Source organism: Plectropomus leopardus, chromosome 7, assembly GCF_008729295.1.
Source record: "Plectropomus leopardus isolate mb chromosome 7, YSFRI_Pleo_2.0, whole genome shotgun sequence".
In the NCBI taxonomy this organism is placed as follows: Eukaryota; Metazoa; Chordata; class Actinopteri; order Perciformes; family Serranidae; genus Plectropomus; species Plectropomus leopardus.
In genome coordinates, this window is record NC_056469.1 from 4761704 (window position 1) to 4786075 (window position 24372).

General features: G+C 39.6%; 1 protein-coding gene across 1 annotated transcript in view; it reads left to right on the forward strand.

Annotated features, from left to right (window-relative positions):
• LOC121945994 (dolichyl-diphosphooligosaccharide--protein glycosyltransferase subunit STT3B-like) overlaps nt 1-24372 on the forward strand; it is a 74269-nt gene that overhangs the window by 25101 nt on the left and 24796 nt on the right. The window contains exons 2-5 of the mRNA XM_042490385.1: nt 13296-13404; nt 15336-15623; nt 17715-17780; nt 19810-19909. Coding sequence (XP_042346319.1) covers nt 13296-13404; nt 15336-15623; nt 17715-17780; nt 19810-19909 — 563 coding nt within the window. The remainder of the gene's footprint in view (nt 1-13295; nt 13405-15335; nt 15624-17714; nt 17781-19809; nt 19910-24372) is intronic.

Consider the following 24372-nt stretch of genomic DNA (forward strand, 5'->3'; position numbering starts at 1 on the left):
TTGTCCCCCCGCTGCTACCTCCCCTCGTCTGTTGCAGGTGATTTAAAGAATGAATGAGGGTCACAACTGTCTGTGGTAATTTTCACAATGATCTCTTATCCTGGTCTGCAGCCTCCCAGGTGCAAACTGAGCAGAAGCTTTAGCAGCTGATTTAGTTTGGAAATTGTTTGATGGGATTTATTTGACTTATGGAAAGTTGTGGGTGAGTTGTGCGACTCTTAGTTCGTACCTTTACTCACCCCTGGGTGTTGTTTTTTAATCAGCCAGTCATAATCGGGCGCAGTCATCCTCATTGTGTCTCCTTGCCTGCCCCCGCTTACCGCAATATTGGATTTGTGGGAGTTTGATGAGACATCATCAGATTTTAATAAATGCTTTTGTGTGAGGTCTCCCTCCTTCCCCCGGCTCTAAACCGGCTTAGTCTTTACTCCCTGGCTCTGATTTCCACGCACCTCCTCGGCTCTACCTCACCAAAAAAAAATGTGGGCTGTGAAAGGAGCTTCATTCTTTACACTCCTTTACTCCGTTTTTCTCTCAGCTGCTTTCTTTCCCTCTCATGCTCTTTTTTTAATTTCTCTCAGAGCATATTATTATATTAGTATCTTCCATTTGAAAGTTGGCATTCAGACATTGCAGGTGCATTTGATGAAAACCAAGCTGTTTGAGCCTGTTTACACCTGATATTAACATGTGTCTTGGTTGATCAGGTCACAAGTGGACAGCCTTTGTCAGTTTTCTTATGCTATATTTAAAATGTTTTAAAAAATAAAATAAATACATTCTTTTTCAACAAAGTTTCAACACTTTTTTTTATTTTTGTTTTTTTTTGTTTTCTTCTTATTTTTTGTTTTGAATATTTTTAGGTAATTTCATGTTACATTTTTACCATTTTAAGTTAACTTCTGGGTCTTGTTAAGTTGCTCATTGCCTTCTTTCCATGTTTTTCAAAGAAATTTAGGCAAGAAATGAGCAAGAAGAAATTTGTAAAAAGTTTAAAGAAAATCACCTGAAATTAACAAAAAAAAAGAAAGAAAAGTAACAGGACAATATTAGGAAATTACCTGAAAAAAGTGCTAAAATAAATTAAAATATATAAATAATAACAATAAAACACTTTCTGTAATCAAATTTAAATATATAGGCCTAGTTATAATAACTATAAATATAGTTATTTTCTCTACTCACCCTCTGCATTTAGTGACTTGGATATTTCATCCAAATAAGACATGTCTTTGCTCACTTACCGCCCGATGAGCTTGTTTTTCTGCTCTGATTCGTCTCTCTCCCCGTCCAAATTTTTGTACCATGGCTTTAATTAAGATCTAGAGAAGCTGGTGTAGCTCCTGGGTTCAGTTCCAGTTCTAAGGGCTGTTGTTTCTTTAATGATACACAGGTGTGAAGACTTGTAATTGATATTTTGTAATAAGCAGCAAAGCCAGTTTACACATTTTTATTGCATTTCCATTTTACTTGGCTGTGGGGTGTTTTGTGCCTTGCTTCTTTTCTTCCTCTAATCCCCAGCCTCAGCTCACACACTCCTTTCTCCACTGGAAAAAAAAAATCCCACTCCTACTCTCTCTCCTTCTGTCTTTCTGTACTCCTCTCTAACTTCACTTCCTACATCCGTTTCTACTAATCTCCTGTTTCCTGTTCTTTCTCATCTCCTTCTCCTCCTTTCTTCTCTCACTGTCGATTTCATCTCAGCTGCAACACTTCTCAAACACAGGAGTCTTCATGGACTGTGAAATTAGGTTTTGCTTAAAATGGGGCCGGCGGAGTTTAGCGATGATGACAGTGATTTAGGGCATTGTTGTTTGCAGTTCCGGACAGATGGAGATGCAGAAGAACAGAGGCATTTCTTTTCTTGTTGGCTCCTGTCTCATCGAGCATTCAGTGACCAGTTACTCAACAGGACTTCTTATAAGCCAGTAAAGGCCAGAGAGGTCAAGAGAAAATACAATTATATTTTCTATCTATTTTACCCTGGGCCTCTGACCCCTGCCCACTCCACTCTGAACATACGGCTCTTCAGCGGTATGAGGCTCAGAATGTTTTGGCCTGCTGCCCTGTGACTCCTGCCTCTGGGCCTGTGATGGTATGAAACGTTGGCTCTTGGTGGTAGCTCAATCTTCCTCTCATGGATAATACAGGCAAACTTGACTTTGATGTCAGTACATCCTCTCCAATATCCGTTTGTCTCATCCTGATCCCGTGCTATGTGAAGAGCTGTTGTTATCAGACAGAGCATATGGCTATACATTGTTTACTATGTGTGTTGTAATATGGACAAACTGACACACAAATAGAGTTGCAGCAGTCTAGCAGCTTTAAGGTATACTGTTATATGACAGTTGACTGTTATCATACCTTGGACTAGGCGTTGACAGATTATTGGCTTGGCTGATTATGGTTGCTGATATTTGGCATTTTGCAGATTATCTGTATCAGCATTTTATTTTAATGATCACAGATAAAATTTATTAAAAAGTGCAAAGAAAATGTCAGCATAGGAGGATCTTTCTGCATATGATGTTGAAAGTTTCAGTTTTTTACATATGATTTATTTATGAGATTTTCAAGAAATTTTTATACAAAACTTCAAAAACACAAACTTCAAACAAAACATGTGTAAGGCCATACATGTCCATAAAAGATAGAATTGGCAGAAAACTAGATAAATAATACAGCAAAGCAAGGTTGTTTGTAGAGACATTCATAGAAAAAAGGAACAAGCAGTACAGTCTTAAAAGGTAATCATAAATAATAACTACAAGGACAACAACAACAGCAGGAAATAAGAAACAAAAACAAAGACAAAGACAAGTAAACAGACAAAAAAAAAAAAAAAAAGCAGATAATAATGAGTGCATGCGTAATCACAAATGCAAAATGACCTGCTCAATGCAGATGTACCACTAGGACTGGAAAAGCAGGGTTAGCAGGCCAGAGGGTTCAAGATGGTGGTACAGTGGCGGGGGGCGCACCACCGATGGGGACAATATTCAACTGAATGGACCTGACATGTTCTAGGAAGGGGAGCCAAATTTTAGAAAATTTAACGTTCGAACCTCGAAGACAGTGTTTTATTTTCTCCAATTTCATAAAAAAAAGGACGTCTTTTATCCAGTGAGAATGGGAGGGTGGATGGGGGCTCTTCCAATGCATCAGAATTACACGCCTTGCTAGTAGTGTCAAAAAGGCAACAAGTTCAGAAGAGTAGGATGGCAGCGAGTGGTCAAGGGGCAGGACACCAAACAAGCCAACTAAAGGCGATGGGTGAATATTAACAGATGTGATGGCTGAAAGTGAATCAAAAACAGAATTCCAGAATGCAGACAGAGCAGGACACGACCAAAACATGTGGGTGAGGTCAGCAGGTCCTAGACGACATTTATCACAATTAGGGTCTATGCCAGGGAATATGCGAGATAATTTACTTTTAGACCAGTGGACTCTATGAACTATCTTACACTGTATGACACCATGGCGGGCACAAATAGATGATGTGTGGATGCGTTTCAAAACAGACTGCCAAACATCAGTCTATCTCTATGCCAAGATCCTCAGACCAGGAGGTGCGGAGATTATCAGAGGACTAAGTCTGGCAAGTGAAAAAGGTGTCATATAATTTGGAAATGGTACCTTTAAGGTGAGGATTTATACCAAAAATTGTATCAGACAAAGTCAGAGGCGGGAGAGCAGGAAAGCCAGGAAACCGATTTCGAATGAAGTCTCTGACCTGCAAGTACCTGAAAAAATGGGTCCTTGGAAGGTTGTAAATAGAAACCAATTGATTAAAAGATGCAAAGGTTCCATTGATATAAAGGTGCTTTACAGAAATAATCCCATGATCTTCCCAGGTAGCAAAAGTCCTGTCAGTAATAGAGGGGGGAAATAGAGGGTTGGAATTTATGGGGGTCAATAGGGGTATTACCTGAGATCCAAAGTGACGTTTAATTTGGGCCCAGATCTTCAGACTATTTTTAACCACAACATTATTGGAATAAGATGATGAGGATAACGTCAATGGGAAGCACAAAAGAGACATCAAAGAAGAAGACCCACACGAAGTGGCTTCCACTTGTAACCATGGCAAGGCTTGATTGTCAATATGGCACCAGTGTAACATGGTCCGAATGTTTGCAGCCCAGTAATAATATAAAAAATTTGGTAATGCTAAACCCCCCATTTCTTTGTTTTTTTGTAAGATGCTCTTTCTGATTCTGGGTGTTTTGTTGTTCCATATAAACTGGGATATAGAGCTATCAAGTGATTGAAAAAAGTGTTTTGGGATTAAGACTGGTAAACATTGAAAAAGATATAGAAACTTAGGGAGAACATTCATTTTTATACAATTTATCCTACCAGCGAGAGATAAAGGTAAGAGAGACCAACGCTGGAGATCTTGAGTCAAATGTACCAGCAAAGGAGTAAAGTTACACTTAAACAAATCTGAGTGGTTCTTAGTTATACAAACACCAAGATATCTAAAGCATTCTGGAGATGCCCTAAATGGCAAATTTGAAAGGGGATATGTTGAAGCAGCATGGTTAATGGGGAAAACTTCACTCTTATTATAGTTTAATTTGTAGCCTGAAATCTGCCCAAACTGTTTCAGCAAAGCTAACACCACAGGGGTTGATCTGTCTGGGTCAGAGATAAACAGTAAGAGGTCGTCAGCATAGAGGGCCACCTTATGTTCCAAGCCCCCTCTTGAGATGCCTACAACCTGACTGGATCTGAGAGCCACTGCTAGTGGTTCGATTGCAATGGCGAACAACAAAGGGGATAATGGACAGCCCTGCCGGGTACCACGATTGAGGGGAAAATAATTAGAATAGTCATTATTAGTCCTAACACAAGCTAAAGGTGATGTATATAGAAGCTTAATCCATGAGATGAATTTACTGCCAAATCCGAACCTTTTTAGTGCAAAAAACAAGTATGACCATTCCACACGGTCGAAGCTTTCTCCGCGTCCATCGTAATTATCATTTCTGGGCTGTTGGAGGATGAGGGTGAATATAGTATATCAAATACCCGTCTAACATTATGAAAAGAGTGTCTATTCTTTACAAACCCTGTTTGATCTATTGAAATTATTGTTGGCAGAACTGACTCTAGACGTCTTGCCAGCATCTTTGCTAGCAACTTGACATCTGCACAAAGCAAAGAAATAGGGCGGTAATTGCCGCAAAAATTAGGATCTTTATCCTTTTTTAATATAAGAGAAATTATGGCCTGACGCAAAGTGGGGGGAAGTACACCAGATTGTAATGATTCATTAAACATACTCAATAAAAGCGGGGATAATTTGTCAGCAAATGTCTTCAGAAATTCGGTAGGGAAACCATCTGGGCCCGGGCACTTTCCATTCTGCATTGACATTAGAGCACACTTGAGTTCACTAGCTGTGAAAGGTTTATCTAATTCAGAAGATATTTCGGGGTCAATGAAAGGGATATTTAAAGCCTTGAAGAAGTTTTGATATTGTGTCTCGTCAGCTAAACTCTCAGAAGTATACAACACAGAGTAAAAGTCCCTAAAGTAATCATTGATAGATTTAGGATTTATGGTGATACCGTCAGGAATACTGAGCTGAGTGATGTGCTGTGTTGAGACAGATTGACGGATTTGATGGGCAAGTATTTTACTTGGTTTATCACCAAATTCATAATAATTATGCTGTGTTTTAAGTATAGACTCTGCAGCCTCGTTAGATGCCAGGGTGTCAAACTCTGCCTTTTTTGTGAGCAGTTCTTTGAACAGATCTGCATCAGGCGATTCTGCGCATTTCGTTTGCAGTTCCGATATAGCTCTGGAAAGATCAATACGTTTCTCCATCGTAATCTTGTTCTGGAAGGCAGAGTAGGATATTATTTCACCTCGTAAATAGGCCTTACATGCCTCCCAAATTGTTGAGGCAGAGACATCGGAATTAATATTAGTAGAAACAAAAAGATCAATGCGACTGCTAATACTGTTAATAAAGTCAGTGTCAGTAAGCAGAACAGGATTAAGACGCCAGGGGGATCGTGTTAAGGGTCTACCCGGAAAGGAAATGTCAAGTATGACGCCTGCGTGGTCAGATACTACTATAGGGGTGTAAAAGCATGCGCTGACTGAGGACAATAATCTATTATCAATTAGAAAAAGATCAATTCGGGAAAAAGACTTGTGGACAGGTGAAAAAAAGGAGAACTGCTTGGCACTTGGGTTAAAGAAGCGCCAAACATCAGAGACAGCATATTGCTCCATAAATGTCTGGATGGCTTTTGATGATTTAGACAGGGTAGATGCCCTGTTGGATGATCGGTCGAGAGAAGGGTCGAGGCGAAAGTTTCAGTTTTGATTAAACATTTGAAAAAGGTATTTAAACAAAATTTTGTGTTGGGAGTTTTTTATATTGCATATTTGTGCCAAATATCGGTTATTGTTTTCATTTACTACTAATAATCCTTACTGGTATCGGCCCTGAAAAATCAATATTGGTCGACCCCTACCATGTACATTTGCTTATCTACGATATTTAAAAAGAAAAAAAAAAGGAACTGGATGGAGAATCTTACCTTAATTTCAGTTATTTTCAACAGGAAGAATTTTAAATATACTTCCATCAAAAAATGAGTTCCAAGTTTAAATTACAGTATAACGTTTATTCAACCAAATCCTTCTGTTTTCATGCCCTTGGGGGTCATTTTGACTAATAGTAATAATACTGCAGCATTTTCTGAGACTTTTATCGTACCATGAAAATTTCATAGCGTTGCAACCCTATGTATTAATGGTGCAGCTGGATTATGTGCAATAGCAAATAACGCAAATCACTTTTGGGTATTCATTTGTTAATTTTGAGGTAAGCAAAGACTCCACAAATTACCGTCAAGTAAAACAAGAACACATGATGTGTTATGCCTATGCTGTGTTGATGGACCTGCTAAAAACTCTGAATTTAGAGACTGGAAACAGAATGATGCAAAGGGATACATGCGCCTGTAAAAAAAAAAAAAAAATTAAAAAAGCTGGAGCTGTTGTGCAGAAATATTCACTGTAATGTGGATATTAAGACTGTGTGGGTAAAGGCAGTTCAGAAAATGACATTGCTTCACTATAATGTAGCTGTTAAAACCAGGAAAAAACAATATCTAGTTCTATGTCACAATATTAAAATATTATCCAGATATTGCCCCGCCCTATTATAGAGATCCTGTGTGCTGTCAGGTTGGTGATGTGTGTGAAGCATCCCTGTTTTAGAATTTGTTGCTTCTTTGCTGCAGCATCCATATTTGATGCATTTTCATCAGACATGAATGTAAACTGCAAAGTGACTAGTTGATGGAGGCACGCAGGCGAAAGGCAGCAATTCTTGTTGTGTGAATATCAGTGTGCATGTGCATATCCTTTCTATGTGTGTTTGTGTTTGTGTGTGTGTGTGTGTGTGTGTATAGCTTTATGTTAGTCTCTTTGATGCCGCCTCCTGTCATCTCCTCACAGTTGTATGTTTATCAGTGCTCCTGTGTCGGTCTCCCACACACACGAGCACCCTGCAGAGGCTGCCGCTACCTTTCCCATGCAAGATAGTGGTACAGTCGGGTCATTAAATGTGACTCGGTTTGGCTGGTCTTTGGCCATCTGCCACAAGTAAAGACGCAACAGAGCAATCTTCAGTGTGTACACAGGGAGGGCAAAGAGTTTGTTATCAGAAATGATAAGCAGGGTGGTGACTCCCAAATCTGAATTTATCCAGTTCTGAACAGTACACCAAAGACATCAAAATATTTATTGCAAAGTGGACTGACTCGTCTCTTAATCTGTCCTAATAGGTGGACGCATTTTTGCTTTTTTGTCCTTTTTGTGGACAGCACTTGTCACCACCTAAATCCCCAACCTCACTATTACACTGCAGCAGTTTAAATTCACCAAAGGGTAATAGCCTAAAGGGCACTACAGTTACTGTCGAGATAAAATGACATATTTGTGCAGGGGAATTTATGCATGCACTTAAAAAGGGAGCAGAGTTTGTTACTTTGTATGCATGAACATATTTAAATTCAGCCCAGAGATAGCAGCCTGCTGCTAGTATTTCTGTGGTGATTAGTCCAAATGATGCTTGCATTTTTATTTTCACTCTCTGCTTGAGTGTCCGCCCCCTGGGGGCCAGGGAATGTGCGACAGTGAGCCCACAAGGGCCTGTGGTGGAATAGATTTACCTTAATTCAATACAGCTTTCAGCTGAATCTCTGGATTATTTACAGACTTTAATTTGTCTAATGATAATTGACTAAGAATGATTAATGTTTTGGCTGCTGCGCTTAGCTTCCCAAGGCAACGTCAGCAAATAAATCCTAATTTGATAAAACGCTTTCCATAATAGGTTTGCTGAGAACCACGAGGGATTTCTGTTCAAATATGACCACATATAACTTGAAGTAGTTTCCCTGTGCATTACTGTACAGGGACAGTCCCCTCAATTTATATAGAAATACATAGAAAAATGTGCTGTTTTTTAACTCTGTGAAGCTCCTTTAGTTCTGAAAGGTAATATTTTTTATGTTTTGCGCAGTTGCGAAGTTAATCACTTCTGCAAACACAAATTACACCATAACTTTCATAATTTCCTCATATCTGAAGTACCATTTTTCCCAAGGCCTGCACTCTGAAGTTCTCACGTAGTTTCATACCCTATAGGGGTGTCTTGATCAGGCTTTTCAGGGCCAGTAATGATCAATGACTCTATATTTTTGGAATGGGCCTGATGTTTTACTGATCTATTGGTTTTTGGCCCCCTTCTATTCCACACTCTGCCATCCTAGCACCTTTATTTTGTAGTTGCCATCAATTCCATAAGCCATTTGACTTGCTAACTCCCATCTTGATTCCCAAAATCTTTTAGTTTTGAAGTTGCAAAGATTGCTCAAGGGCCACAAACAAAAAACTTAAGCTCGAACTTGGGTATTAATTTCCTGGATTACACTTTCAAATAAGCATGTAAAACTTATACACACAAAAGAGAATCCTCCACAAATCTTCTTCCATTTAGAAACCAACTATTTGAGCTTTCAGCACGAGGAACCCATTTATATGGCTTACCTACTAAAGTGATCCCATCCGTCCTGCAGGGGTTAACAGCACAGCTTGGCGACGATGTGTTCCTATACAAGAGCATAACCTGCCTCAGATGCCTTTGCAATGGAGATCATGCAGTTGAGCCACTATTTAAGGAACATTTAATTATTTGCATTTATTTGGTAGGTGATTAGATGTTCTTATCTGCAATGGAAAAAAAAACACAAGCTAAGTCTCATATGTGCTCTATTATCTTATTTCCCTTAATAAATTCACCAACCTATAATTTGCTGGCATAAGTTTCAGAGTACAAAAGGGTTCATAAATGAGGACCAGCAATATATTCAAATTCACCAGCCTCTGATGGAATTTACCAGCATTTGTTTGGCAGTTAGAGTCAATTTCATGTCTTTGTTTGGCTCAAGAAAGGCTAGTTAGCCTGTTACTGCACATGAAAAGAGCTTCCCTGTGTTTTAATGAGTTGGGTCCCGTGGGTGAGACAGAATTTAGCTTGGTCTGAGAGCCAGGCTGGAAAAGGTTTAAGAGCCCATCACCCAGAGAGTTAAGTTTGGGCGGTGAGTGTTTCTTCTGTCCACCAGCTGGCTGAACACTTTAGATACTGCCGGCTTTTCTGGGACTGAGAGGAAAACGAAAAAAGCATTTTGTCAATACAGGCAGGCATCAGCACCAGAGATGCAATGAATTGTGTGTGTGTTTGTGTGTGCAGGCACCTCTCTCTCTCTCTTTTTTTCAGTCAAATAACTCCAGCCTCAGAGTGAGCATGAACACCCTTGCTCTCAATCTAGCACTCGCTCCTTAGGGGGCTGAGCAAGCCATATGCTGCAATCCCTCCATCAAAATCCTGTTTTTCATGGAGGGACACTTTCTATTGAGTGCTTAATACTTTTGAAAAGCTCAGGGGACAAGCAGACTAACTGCTGCGTATCAGCACAGTCTCTATCTTTAAGGCGAGGGGCTGGATGCAGGATTTGTACAATTGCGGCACTCGATCTACCAGGCCCGTCTAATTATAGACAAGAGTGGAGTTGTTCCTCTCAAAGTCTCGTTGGCTGTAAACAACTTGAGATAGAAGGCCGACACAAGGCTGAAGAAGAATGAGAAGGTAGAGTGTGAGGAAGGACGAGCAAATAGAGCCGCTGGAGAGTTATTTTCCCAGTGATTTTTGGTCTTTGTTTCTTTTTTGTGTGTCTAAGAGAAAATGCGAATAAAACCTTGTGTCTATGCTGAGGTTGCAGTCGTCTGTGGAAGTTTGGACGAGTTTGTGCCAGTTTCACAACAATCTGTCAATTACCGCGGACTGGTTTTTAAGTAGTTCACTGCATTTCTCTGATTCCTAGTCCTCCTGTAGACCTGACTTGACATGATGTGACCTAAATGAAAAGGCCTAAATGTTTTAAGGCTCTCACCAGACTGGACCTTTCAGTCAGATACAGCACAAACCTCTGTACTGCCGGTTTCCTAAGGAACTCTCAACAGCTTGAATGCTGAGCTACAGCTAGTTTCTTTCTGTAGTATTCCATTATATATTGTAGTTAGATAAAGTTCTCACCTGCAGATATAAACATGGCAGTACTATTAACTAGGAGTGTAAATCACAATGCATGGTTGTATAGTTTCTTTGGACAATAGTACAATATCTGCTGATATCACAAACTCTGCCACAATGCAGTTTTAATTTGATTCAATTCAGGGCCCTGCAGTCAATATGAGACCATATCAATAAATATCCTAAATGTTATTTTCTTGGCTCCTTCCCATTATCTTCCTGGCAGTATGCTGCTAGCACTTTTTGAATGTATAGAAAGAAGGTGTGCTCGGACGGAATGGGGATACAGATGTGCCATGGGAATTTCAAAATAAAGGTGTACCTTAAAGATGGCAATATGTGTTGATGTTTTCACTTTGCATCAGTGATACTGGATTCTTGGGTTTTAAATTGATACATCGGTCCAGATTGACTTTTATTATGAACCATTTTCAACATGTCTCTTGTCACATCTACAGTATGTAAATTTGCAAATCCTAGGATGCCGAAGGAGTGACCACCATTGTCTGCTTTCCTTTGCCCCTGTCTATGGTACCTCCAGCTAGTAGCTTCTTGCTAGCTGCGGCCCTGACTTTAAGGGCACCTCTATCTCTTCCTTTTTCATGCCTGCTGTAACTGCAGCCTTAGTGTCTTTCAGTTTGCTGTTAGAAGCTATCTTACAGTTCTTACTGTTGAGAGATTTCATCAGTTTCATCTCTCCGGTATTACAGTCAAATCCTTTCCCTACTTTGACTTTGTTGTGACTTAGTCATAACTTTAAGCTTTGCTCGTAGCTTGGACTTTGAAGTTTCTTTTGTTGTGTCTTTTGAGTTCTGCAACTTTCAAATTTTGTCGAGTGCTTTAAGTTAAAGCTTGTTTGATGTCAACATTTGCTCAACCTGCTCAGTTGGTGCATTGTGTTTGTCCTTTTCATACTTGTTAATGCTGCGAAAGTGAAATGAGTTAAAGTAACTTGGCCCACCTACAACAGGTCAGCTGAGCTGCTGTGTTTGCTGTCTTGTTGCTCAGCAATTTACCATGTAAGAAAAATGCATTTCAATTTTTAACTTTAGGGCTAAAGGCATGTTTATATGCAAATGTGAACTTGTGGGCTGCTGTTGGTTACCTAAATGACTTAGTAATCTGAATAACACCGACTTTTACCTTGAGCTGCTGGCCTTGAAAACCTTGATAAAATATGAAAAACTCAACTACAATGTTAACACTGAAACACAAAGTATGCCCACTGAGTTATACTATCAGTCCTCTGCTTCTAGGTTGGCTGCACAAAATGAAATTGTACTGTTTTCTGTTTTCTTTTAGAGGTATCAAAAGAGTCTTTAATGCCCAGTTCAACTTCAGTAATTGAAGTTTTATCATATGCATTTTTGCTCTTTAGTTTCTGTCTATTTCATGTTTACACCAAATATTGCATGACGTAAAGAAGTGTCAAGTGGAAGTTACATTGAACACAAAGTTACACATTCATTCGACAGTACTGGTGACTGTCACCCTGCATCACGAGTGCTACATGGACCTGCAGGGTCATTTTTCATGTCGTGGTGACTGGCATGAAGTCGTGCAGCACCTCCTTGATTTTCCTTAGGTGTCGCAAAGAGCTCACCAAGGAATACTGATTATGACTCCGATGTCATGAAGAATGACAAACTGGCAGAAACAGGCTAGGATGAAGAGAGGTGTCTTGCACTGGGTTAGGGTTTTAAAAATGCTCAAGAGGATTGTTTTCTTCACAGCTCACAATCACAAGATCTAGTGTGTTGCTTGGTGGCTTTGAAATTAATGCTATAATCCCACATTTCCTTTCAAATATTTTTGCTGTTTGTTTTGCCTCCACACAACAAGCAAACCACACTAGAGTCCTCTTGCAAATGAACAATAGGCAAAAACTGGTAAAAACTGTCAGGGGCCTCCATAAGCTGTCACTTTAACCTGCTGACTCCAGCATACAACAAAATTGAACTCCTTGCTCAATCCTCCCAACCCAACTCTATTTATTTATTTATTTAGTTAGTTACTAAGTTAGTTGTCTTTTTCGGTTTTTGCTAAGTTTTGGTTAAATTGTTTTTATAACTCTGCTCTTGCGATAGCTGTCACTGGAGGTATTATTTTTTGGGCCGTCTGTCTGTCTGTCCCATTCTTATGAACGCAAAAGCACAGAAATACAACATAATTTTTTCAAATTTGCCACAAATGGACTCAACTATGTGTGTGTATGTGTGTTTTTTACAACCTCTTGACTTGGGATGTTATAGTTACAACAGGAGGAGAAATAAGACACTACTAAAACTTATCACAATAAAAAAAAAAAAAAAAAAGCCCGCCAGACTAAACTGGTAAACACAATGAGTTCATTTGAAACATACAAAAATATTAGGGTGCAAAACCAAAAATGTACTCAAAAAATGTGTAGATTAAAATATCTAAGAACATAATCAAACTCATACGAGCTGAATATGGACAAATTTGCTTTAAATCAGTTTTGATTCCTTTTACCTTGGAGGTTGATTGGTCTAATTGACATTGTGTGATTGTTTTGGAAAATTTAAAGCCAGAGTCAGGCTTACTCACTTCAGTGAAACACTAATGTCCTCTCTCGCTGCTGTGTTTTGGTGGTGTGCCCTGTCTGACTGCACTTCTCTCTGCCTATGTCCTTTTGTTGCAGGTTCAACTACAGGTCGACTCACCATCTCACCACCAATGGCTTCTATGAGTTCCTCAACTGGTTTGATGAAAGAGCCTGGTACCCTCTGGGTAGGATAGTAGGGGGCACGGTGAGTGTTTCTCACGCAGTTAGTGTGTGCGTGTATGTGTGTTTGTTTGTGTGTGTGTGTGTGTGTCTGAGGGTATTCAACTTAGGAGGCTGAGGAAGGATGTGCTTGTGTGTGTGTGTGTGTGTGTGTGTGTGTGTGTGTGTGTGTGTTTGTGCTGCCTCGGCACCATCCTTTCTTTGTCCTTATTTCTCCAGAGCCACATTACTGTGTCAACTGTGATGGATCTTCAATCATCCTGTTAAACTCACTCTCAGCTGCACATCTTCCACACTCTTTCACACACTCAGTGAGCATATCTGGATGGTTAAACAGCTCCCGGGGGGGAAGGCAGGGAGTTAGCAGGAAGCGCTCATACCACACATAAAGTAGATCTGTCTTCATAATAGCCAGAGGACAGAGACTGGGGTCACTTTTAACACGTCATTACACTACAACTCATCTCTGAATGCTTATCTCCTTCTCCTCCTCTTTATTTACAGCCCTCTGTGTGATCTCTCAGTATGGGCTGGTGAGGGGAGCGCTGACTGTTGCGGGCTAATTTGTCCCCCAGAATTCACTTTATGTTCACATTAGCTGACAAAACAACAACTTAAAGTTTGTTGTTTTGTCTTTGAAGTAACCCTTTTACATCACATCACTGGAGAGAAATAAAGGACAAAAACAGTTCTTTACTTAAAGGAACAGGTCACCCCAAATCAAAAACATACATTTTTCCTGTTACCGGTAGAGTTATTTAATTATATCACCTAGTTGTGAGCATGCTCTAAGGAGGTGCACCAGGACTGGAAGCCAACTTTCATTGTGGCCAAGCAGTGGAATTACATTTTTCAAGACAGTCACATGATGCTATTGGGCCCAAAAAGACTTTCTCATTGACTTCCATTGGGAAAGAGATATCTGTAAATCAGTAGATACATTTAAGAGTGTTATCTTGAGTAACTGGGTCGTGATTTTTTTAGAAAGACATTGCCATTGAGTTTTGCAAATGCTTTTATTTTGAACACTACAAGCCGAGTGCCTTCTATTTCCATTATATTGGAGAGAAGGCAGACATCTCTACACTGCATATCTCCACCTCTCAGCAACTCACACCAAAACTATCAGATAAATAGCACCACATGCAAGAGGGAAAATATGTACTTTTAATTTTGGGGTGAACTGTCCCTTTAAGAAACCCTACTATTTATGTCACAGTCTTACCTTTTATTGTAGTGTTCATTGAAATGTTGTGTCAAACTGCGCATGCATTCATTGTATTCATATTTCAGTATTTAGTTAATGATGGCAAACCATAAGGGGGGGGTATAAGTTGTGGCTGACTTAACTGTAATAGGTTTTAACAGCTCCTGGAAATCAATTATATATAATTATATACACTATAATTTTGGCAAGCTGTTTCCATTTCTCTTTTGATTTGATTTGATTTTGACTGCTTCTAGCTCTGTTTGCCTCTGTTGTGCTGACATCCTTAATATAAGGAGAATTCAAATTTGTTTTTTTTTTTTTCAATAACAAGTTTCCAGAGTGTTTCATTAACATTTGCTGTCATAACTTTGATTGGTGATGCAACAATGCAGGCTGGTAAAAGCACATCTTCTCTCGTCTGAGCCATCAACAAGCCTGTAATGTTGTGGTTTTAACTGCTGTCGAATTCACTCATTCAGACTGTTAATGATGGCTTTCTGCAGTCACAGTGGGGGGGGAATTGCATGAGACAGCATTTTTAGTTGTTCAGAACTTTTGCTGGCTTGTCAATATTGCTGCTCTCCTCATCAAATTAATACATATGACAAGTGGGAGAGATTAGAAGTTCTTTTTTTGTGAGTCACAGTTTATTAGTGACATTTGATTCTCATCAAATTTACAGAAATAAATATATTGAAATTGCCTGTCTGCTCTGATCTTTCTCCGTTTTTCTCTTCATCCCTCAGGTGTACCCCGGGCTGATGGTCACGGCGGGTCTCATCCACTATGTGCTCAACTTTCTGCACATCACTGTCCACATCCGAGACGTGTGCGTCTTCCTCGCCCCGGTGTTCAGCGGTCTGACCTCCATCTCCACCTTTCTGCTGACGAGGGAGCTGTGGAACCAGGGGGCGGGGCTGCTGGCGGCCTGCTTCATTGCCATTGTCCCCGGCTACATCTCCCGCTCTGTGGCCGGCTCCTTCGACAATGAAGGCATCGCCATCTTTGCCCTGCAGTTCACCTACTACCTCTGGGTACACCTATACATACTTTATTAGCCTTTACATGTGGTGGTGCTGTGTTCCATTAAGCAGCTATTTATAACAGCTCTCACTGCTGCTGCAGATGACTGCTTTTTGTTAGAAGATGGGAGAAAAATGTAACTGTAATGTGAAAGTAGTAGTGAGTTAGTAGAGAGTGGCGCACACCTCCAAAGTCATTTTCACTTGACACAAAAACTGCAGCAATGGGAGCAATTAATTTTGTTTTTCACACTGATTTAAAAAAAAGCCAGCCTGTATAGCTGCGTTGATTTCACCTACACTATGTTTTGTTTTTGGCAGTTTTTCTGTCACCATTATTCTGAATCCAGCAGAAAAAAGATCCAAGTTCTGAAAAGCTATGATTCACACACTTGTTTTTCCAAATGGGGAAACAGCTTTCAGTAAGCTGGAACTGAACAATAAGCTGTACAAATCTGAGGTGCTAGCAGTGTCCCTCAGCTCTACATTAACCTTTTAGGCTTTGTAAGGTTTAGATGTTGTTTTCTTACACTCAGCAAATTTTCTCTTGTTAACCTTGTTACTAACCCAAAGCTGGCAGCAGTTTTCTTATCTGTGACAAATCCACTGTACACTGTCAGTCCAGCACCACATGGCAGATGGAAGTTAGGGACTAACTGGTAGATAAAGAGGGTCATCTGGCAGCTAAATATCCAGGTATTTCTTGCAGAATTGGATGGAGACCAAACCAGAGCTACGAGACTTAGGAGCCTTTTACACGAAAATTGTTTTTGCATGAAATGTTCATCTTTTGTTGCAGTTTTGCCTTTCATTCACACGATAACAGCATTTTGGGGGCCTGAAAATGCAAACTCCTGAAACAGGGTTCCAGAGTGTAATCTTTCGAAAATCTCTTCTGTCGGCATGTAAGCTGGCAATGAGCAGATCCTGAGAGAACCGTGCCCGTGGTGTTCTTCTATGGTGTCAATACAAAGATACGCCATCAGCTACTGGCCTGGCATGCATACTACAGGGGTTTTGGTTGTTTTTGTGGATCCATGTACACAAGGATCGTTCTCTTAATGTCATCATATTAACACAGATTTTTTTAAAAACGCGAAGGAAAGATCGTTCTTGTCTAAACATGGCCAAAAATTAAGCAGGGATATATTGATATAGGTTATCGGCCACATGAGTTATCAGCAAAAAGTTCAATATCATGCATCCCTAGTATTAGTCACAAGAGACAGGTTCCAGTGTCTCACACATTAAAGTCCGTAGAACATTCTTAATGTTGTTTGTGATCATAGACGTAACGAATTAATTTTTTTAGGGAAGACTTTTTCCCTGTAACCACAGTATAACTTTCTCCTTATGCTTGTATTTATATATCTCACTGCTCCTCAGAGGTTTAATGTGGCTATATGGGCTAATGTTATTCTTAGTGAACATGATCAACTACATACATACCACTGAGGCTTTAAGAAGGAATCTACTTTGAATTATGAAGCCCTCGAGGTCCTGGTAATTGGTGGTATGGATGGATGGGGGATAGCATAACCTGGTTTACATACACATTAAACCTCGCTTCTGTTTTGTGGATTTTAAACAGGTTGTTTATAAATCACACCGTGAATATGGAAAAACAATAACTTTAATGATAGTCTCCTGTGATTGCATCACACCTACATGTTCCTTTTTCTCTCATCGTCTCTCTCCCACTTACGTTCACTCTTCCTCAACTTTCCCTCCATCCACCACATCTCATTGGCTCGGCTGCTCTATTTATTTAATCTCATTGAACCAATAACAGTGGCTCCCACCCGTGCCTTTGTCAAGTCAGGGCTCGTTAGCCTTGTTAGGCCCTTGTTAACTTCTGTTGTGCACCATGCAGGGGAAGGTAAAGATGTGTAGGACACGGTGCTCCGCTTTGTGCAGGTCATTAAGGAGCCAAACATGATGAATAATTCAGACAGTCGTGTTGGGGAAGCAGCAATGGAGCAAATCCTCAAGGAAAAAGTGAATAAAGCAGCTCAGTGTAATGGAAGAAGTTAATGCAAGTTTTACTCTATGTGTGTGAGTGTGTGTGTGTTGTTGGTTAATGCTCTCATATTTTAACTACAGGTGAAGTCGGTGAAGACGGGATCCGTCTTCTGGGCCATTGGATGCTGCCTCTCCTATTTCTACATGGTGAGAACAGAAATCACAGACATTTCTTATTGTTCATTCATGTCCTAATCTGATGTTTTCACTCTTTGAAACCTGAGCTAATTGGCTTGATTTCTTTTAAAAAAAAATGGAAAGAAGGCAATAGCAACATAGCAGGAAATTACCCAAAAATTAGCAAGAGATTACTAAAAGTAATTACCTCAAAATTAGCAAAAAACAAAAGTAAAAGTAAAATAGTAACAAAACAGGAAATTACCTGAAAAAAGTGCTTTAATAGTACTTCTACTACTACTATAATACTAATACTAATACTAATAATAATAATAATAAACTTTATTTATATAGCACAAAGTTACAAAGTGCTTTTCAGAAGACAGTAATAAAAACAAACAACACAATGATCAAGTACAAAGGCCACAGGGGGTTAAAAAAAACAAAGCAACAGCAAACTACTCAATACTCATAAAAGCTTTCCTATAAAAAAAAGTCTTAAGAAGCGATTTAAAAGATGCTAAAGATGGTGCAAGTCTGATTTCAATGGGCAAGAAGTTCCACAGTTTTGGGGCTCTGACAGCAAACGCACCATCACTTTTTGTCACAGCTGAGAACGGGGAACTACAAGAAGAGCTGCATCCATTGATCTGAGGGGGCACCTAGGTACATAAGGAGGTCAATAACTCTTTAATGTAAATTGAGGAGAGTCCGTGCACTGCTTTGAAAGTGATCTATTACTACTAGTTTTTAAAAAAATATTTTTTCTTAGTTGTTTGATAAATTTCGAATGATCCTGCCGCTCTATTTTTTAAATATAATGTCAAGTTTATTTTCTTGTCACCTTTTACCCTTTTTTTGCAATTTGCGGGACATTTCACACTAAGTTTCTGTCTGCCTTTTTCCCATGTATTTGAAATAAATTAAACTAAATTTGCTCAGAGGTTTAAATGCACAAGAAAACTGACATTGATCTAATGTTTTAAGAGTTAAACACTAACGCTGAGTCATCACACACTGACAGAAAAAAACAGAAGCACCCAAAAATGATCACAACTACACTCACAGATGACTAATATCAAGGTCCATCAAACTTTTCCATAACATCACCAGAAGCCATTTTTAGCAGACAGAAGCAGATCTTTTGGGGAGCCTTTTCCCAATACTCGCCTCTCACTCAGCCAGGCTTTGATGAATCTGTGATGAATCATGTGAACGCTTCACTCTGTAAGCAGCGTTACCTTTTCTCTGGCAGCTGCTCACTGACAAAAGTGACATGACACTTAGACAATAAGCACAAGCTCAAAAAGAGGTGCGAGTGTGTGTCTGTTATTGTGTACATGTGTGTGCCTCATCAACGCTGCAGCTCATAATGATTTCACAGCTCTCAGGTGGGCTGTGAAGTTTTTCCCCCTCCCTCTTATTGCTACCCGTCCCATTATGGAAGTGCGTGTATGTCATGAATAACAGAGGAAATACAGCCATCCTTCAATTTCCAGCCTACAGGGAGTCGTGGCGTTCACAATACTGATTATCCACTTGAGTTGAAAGCACTGCACAGATTCAGCAGAGATCAAAATCTGATTATGACAAGAAGCAGTAAACCAACTGTATGTGACTACAAAAAAACAAGAACCAGGAACGATCAAATTAACACAGACAACCACTGGGAAAAAAAACCCCTAAGGTTCTCCGTCTTCAGGTAAAATGATCTCATATATTTCGTCTTGAAGCTTGGGCAACCTATCAATATTAGGTTTTTATCAATTTGTGAGAAACACTAATCATACTCAAACGTATACCAACCATGAATGTATGTGCCTTTCATACATATGTGCATTGTAATTTTATTTATAAAACCAAATATCATGAATCACAATTTGCCTCAGAGGGCTTTACAACAAATGACAACCCTCTGTTCTTAGACCCTCACCAAGCAGTGCAGGTGACTTCTGTGTGTGTGCATGCATATTCCACATTGTAACACCGCTTCATTAATGACTACTGTTGCTAAAGCTCTAAATTAATAAGTAAATGCTATTTTTTGTCTGTCTCACAGGTGTCAGCTTGGGGCGGTTATGTGTTCATCATCAACCTTATTCCTCTTCACGTATTCGTCCTGCTTCTCATGCAGCGCTTCAGTAGGAGAGTCTATATAGGTGAGATGCAGCACACACACACACACACACACACACACACACACACACACGCACACACTGGGGAATGATAAGGGTCATGGAGAAAAAGATGCAGGATTTTCCACACATTCATTTATTTGTGTCAAGCTGCTATAACTAAAACATTTGCCGCCACAAGAGATTTTAAAGCTGGAATGTTCATTAGAAACGCGACTGGGATATGTATAATGTTGGGTTATTTATGGCACATTTTGGGCAGAGACATGCAGCAAATGCAGGTGCACTGAAACTTAAACGCTCATTCTGTTGTCCACCTCGCCAGTGACAAACTGCTGTTGAGGAAAAAAAGAAGTTATGGAGAGCTAAGATTTGAGATGCCAACTACCCCCCTCCCCACCCCCCGCCTCCCCTCCAAAAAAAAAAAAACAACCAAACAAAATAAAAACCCTCCAAAAAAACAGGGCTCATCGTAGCCTCTTTTCCATTTATTTTTTCAGACAAAAGTAATGCCCATGTTTTTTCCTTGATACACATTACAGTGCAAAAGCTATTGTGTAACATTAATTCAGTAATCTGTTGATAATCTGTTAGCTGTTGATATAATGTAGCTCTAATATGGGCTGACTTGGCAGCACGATGTATCATTTCAGCCTTGACATTGTGATGCACATTAGTCGCAATAAGGGACGTGTAATGTCAAGTAAGGCAAATAAAGTCAAACAAATTATTTGCTGCTTGATACAAATGGAAAACTCACAGTTCTCATTTTCCATGAGTAATACCAGCCAAACCTTGGCCTGTAAGACAGGTTATGTGTACATGTGACGTAGTATGGTGGTGTTTGTTATGGGAAGAGAGACTCTCCTGCATGTGTGTGGGTAGAAAAATACAATAACCAGGCTGGTAAATGCATCAGACACGGTGAGGCGCAGGCTTTTCCAAAATGACAATTTTTTTTTTATGGGTCCTTGAGAAGTCATGGAAACATTTTGAATTTTGTCCATGAAAATGTGTGGGAACCCTGTTGATTATTAAACTATGTGACCATGAGGAGAGATACATTAGAAGTTCTCTTTTAAATAGTGCCAGTTTGTTATTATAAATGGTTTCACCAAATCAGTGCCTTTACTTTTTATTTCAGTTGTTGTTATAGTAACAACCTGATGGAAAATTATGCCGCCTTTGTCTTGGGTTGCAGATTTGTGGTGATGTGATTCAGGTCATGACGCCCTGAACTATCTAGACATTTCCTGAGGTAAAGTGTTAAGTTTGCTGAGCTGTCGTTATCACATTTAACTGTGATTGGCACAGAAGTCTCAGAGCTAGAGACCAGTGAGGCGGCTGGTTCTGCTATTCTATATTCACTTCCACCCAACCTTTATGCACTTTGTGCTGATGCTGCACTTACAGGAATCATCATAGAAAGTGCACATGAAGACTTAAAATATTTTGTGGAAGACTGCAAAACTTTTGTAAAATAACAAAAAAAAGTTTTGTTTTTTTTTCTTCTTTTTTTTATCCCACTTGTCCCCTAAATGGCTTTGTAGAAAACGGATAAAACAACATGAATGTGTGGGACTTGGAGCAAATCATCACACAAGTGTACGTGATGAACATGTGTTCTCCATGACCCTTTACACTCCACACAGACACACACAAACATACACATGAGTACATTATGTTGACATTGATTCAGGGACACAAAGTGATGCCTTTAGGTGTTGGCCAATTATGCTCATTTGACATTCAGTGTAGCACATCCAGAATAAACAGAAACAGAAAGGGCAAGGTGACTGTACATTCAGCAGCTACAAACACACACACACACACACACACACACACACACACACACACACAAATCTGTGTTTTCTCAAGTTTTAAGACTGAAAGGATGGATGTGGGGATACTAGACAGAGCAGCTTGTTATTCTTTATCATATCCGCGCTGTATAAACATTTTTACTGATAATTACTAGCATTTTCTAACAGCTGATGTTGTGTCTGTAATGAGACACGCATGCGGTTTACACAAATCCCCCAGAAGAGAAGGTGTATGTGATAAAAATAAGAGAGATGAGAAGTGGAAATGCAGGGAGGGGAAAAAAGAGAAGGAAAAAAAGATTAAAGCTGTCTTCCCTTCAAAGAGCTTGCCTCGTCACACACTCTGAACTCGCCTCACTGATAGTGAATTAAGTCCTGACCCAGGGCTCGCAGCTCCCTACTAATGCTGCAACAGCATAGCATTGTTTCAGATCCAGATCAATAACTCATGCAAACTTTACCAGATCATCATTCTGCAGAAATAATGACATATCAAGATGTAACAAGCGCACAGAAACAGGCAAGGTGAGCTTTGCAAGGATGCTGTGAAAAGCCTATCTCTTTGTGAAGACCAGCACAGCCTACAGCAACACTGTAATTGAGGTAGTTCAAAGCTGTAATACAGTAGCTTACCGTGTTTTATGATGCATACTTTGTTCTGTGATTTGGAGTCCAGTCTGTGACCTGTTGTCACACACCAGCCCTCTCTTGCTCCATCTTCCGGCAATGAAATCCAACTGGAATTTCATTATGCAAACAGCAGCGTCTCCAGCAGGATAGAAAACAGAGAGTAGAAACTCGTCTGGATGGATGAGTCAACTCTCTAACAGGCATCAGCTTGGCTTCTGGTTCCTGGTACCAGTGAATGCCATTACATCGCTCAGCATCTAGACAGCAGGTGCCATGTGCCACCTGTTGGGACACTTTAACTGGTCGATGCTTGGCTCATTTATAACAGCACTGAGCTGCCTGGCTGACTAAATGATCAGATTATGAGAGGTAGTACACCTCATATCATCAGTCAGTTTGGATGCAACAGAAAATGCAGACATTTTTAGGTAACTGCTGAAAGGGACAGTTTACCCCAAAATCAAAAATTCATGGTTTCCCTCTAACCTGTAGTGCCAAAAAAAAAATCACACTTGAAAAATTCAACAGCAATGTCTCTTTCCAGAAATCATGACCTGGTTACAGAAGATAATCCACAGTTTTGTTGTGAGTACTTTCAAGTAGGAACTTTTTTTTTTTTTTTTTACTGAACCACACCAACCAACAGTATCACTGCGCAGAAGGAAGCATGCATCTGCTCATGGATGAGAGGCTTATGCCCGTGAAAGCATGAGATGTAAACAGTAATGGTGTCATTGAACACCAGTGACAAACATTCAACTAAATACATCAAGGTGAAATGGGTGAAAGAGCTCAATGTTGAAATGTCAGATGAGGATTGGCATAATATGTAGAAGATACACCTTTTTGTTTGTTTTTCGCAAATTTTTTAATTGTTTTTTATACTTACTATTTTCTTACCAATTTCTTGTTCATTAAGACCTAAGTTGGTTTTTGCCTTGTACCACCTTTTTGCCAATTTGACCAGGTTTTAATGGGTTAATTTTGCTAATAATTTGTACATTGACTAAAGTCAATCTAAATACTTCCTCCACTACTGTTTACCTCAGTGTAAACATACATTTAATTTAAGGTAAAGTTATTCTGTTACTCCTCTGGTAGTTACTGGATAATCTAATATATATTCAGTTTTAGCTGGTATCAGAATATCAGAAACACCAGTCACTTTGATGCAAAACACCACCAGCAGTGATTACAGAGATCAATCAAAATCTTTCTGACACAGTGTCAACAAAAGCTGAATAATACAAGTTTCATGTAGGTAAGATTTATTGCAGATCTTATTCTAGTTGATAACATAAGATTGTGCAGGCATATAAAAACTGACATCCCGGTGTATTGGAGCTGCTGAGGAGAAGTGTTTCCTCGCATTAATTTACCAAATCAATTTTTTACTGAGCAGTTTGTGTCACCGGTCGGGTCAACATCAATCTATTTCCATTCTCCTCGCTCTAGCACTCCTAATAATTTTGTCATCATCACAGAGGGAGAGAGAGGTTGAGTTGGAACAACCTTGGATCTGCTGCTTTTAAGTGTAAATAACAGTGACGGCAGGTTCTGATTGGCTAGCGGAATATTTTATCTGAATATTCCCCCTCCTTTGTTCCCTCTAGTCATGTCGAGGCATGGAGATAATCAAGATACAAAATCATTTTAAAGTATGTGTTACTCCAACAGAACAGCGGGCGGCCTTCACGAGACATACATCTTTTGGTGTTTTACCAATTGCAATCATGTCTACTTGTGAAGATAGCAGTGGAGAGACTTGAGATTTGATTCCATGCCCAGACACAAATTGGCGCTGATTTTTTTTTTTTTTCCCCACACACGACTCCCTTCAGTGTGGGTGAGACTTCAAATTTATTTGGAGTGCAGCCGCAGCAAAGAATGGATGTTGGAGTCCTATTGCAGAGTGATGACCCTCAATCTAATGTTCTGCTTTAACCCATCTCTTACTAACATAAACTCTTCTAGCAATGATCTGTAAATTTCAGCTGTTGCATACAACTGCTTGATCTTATTTTGGGTTGTTAA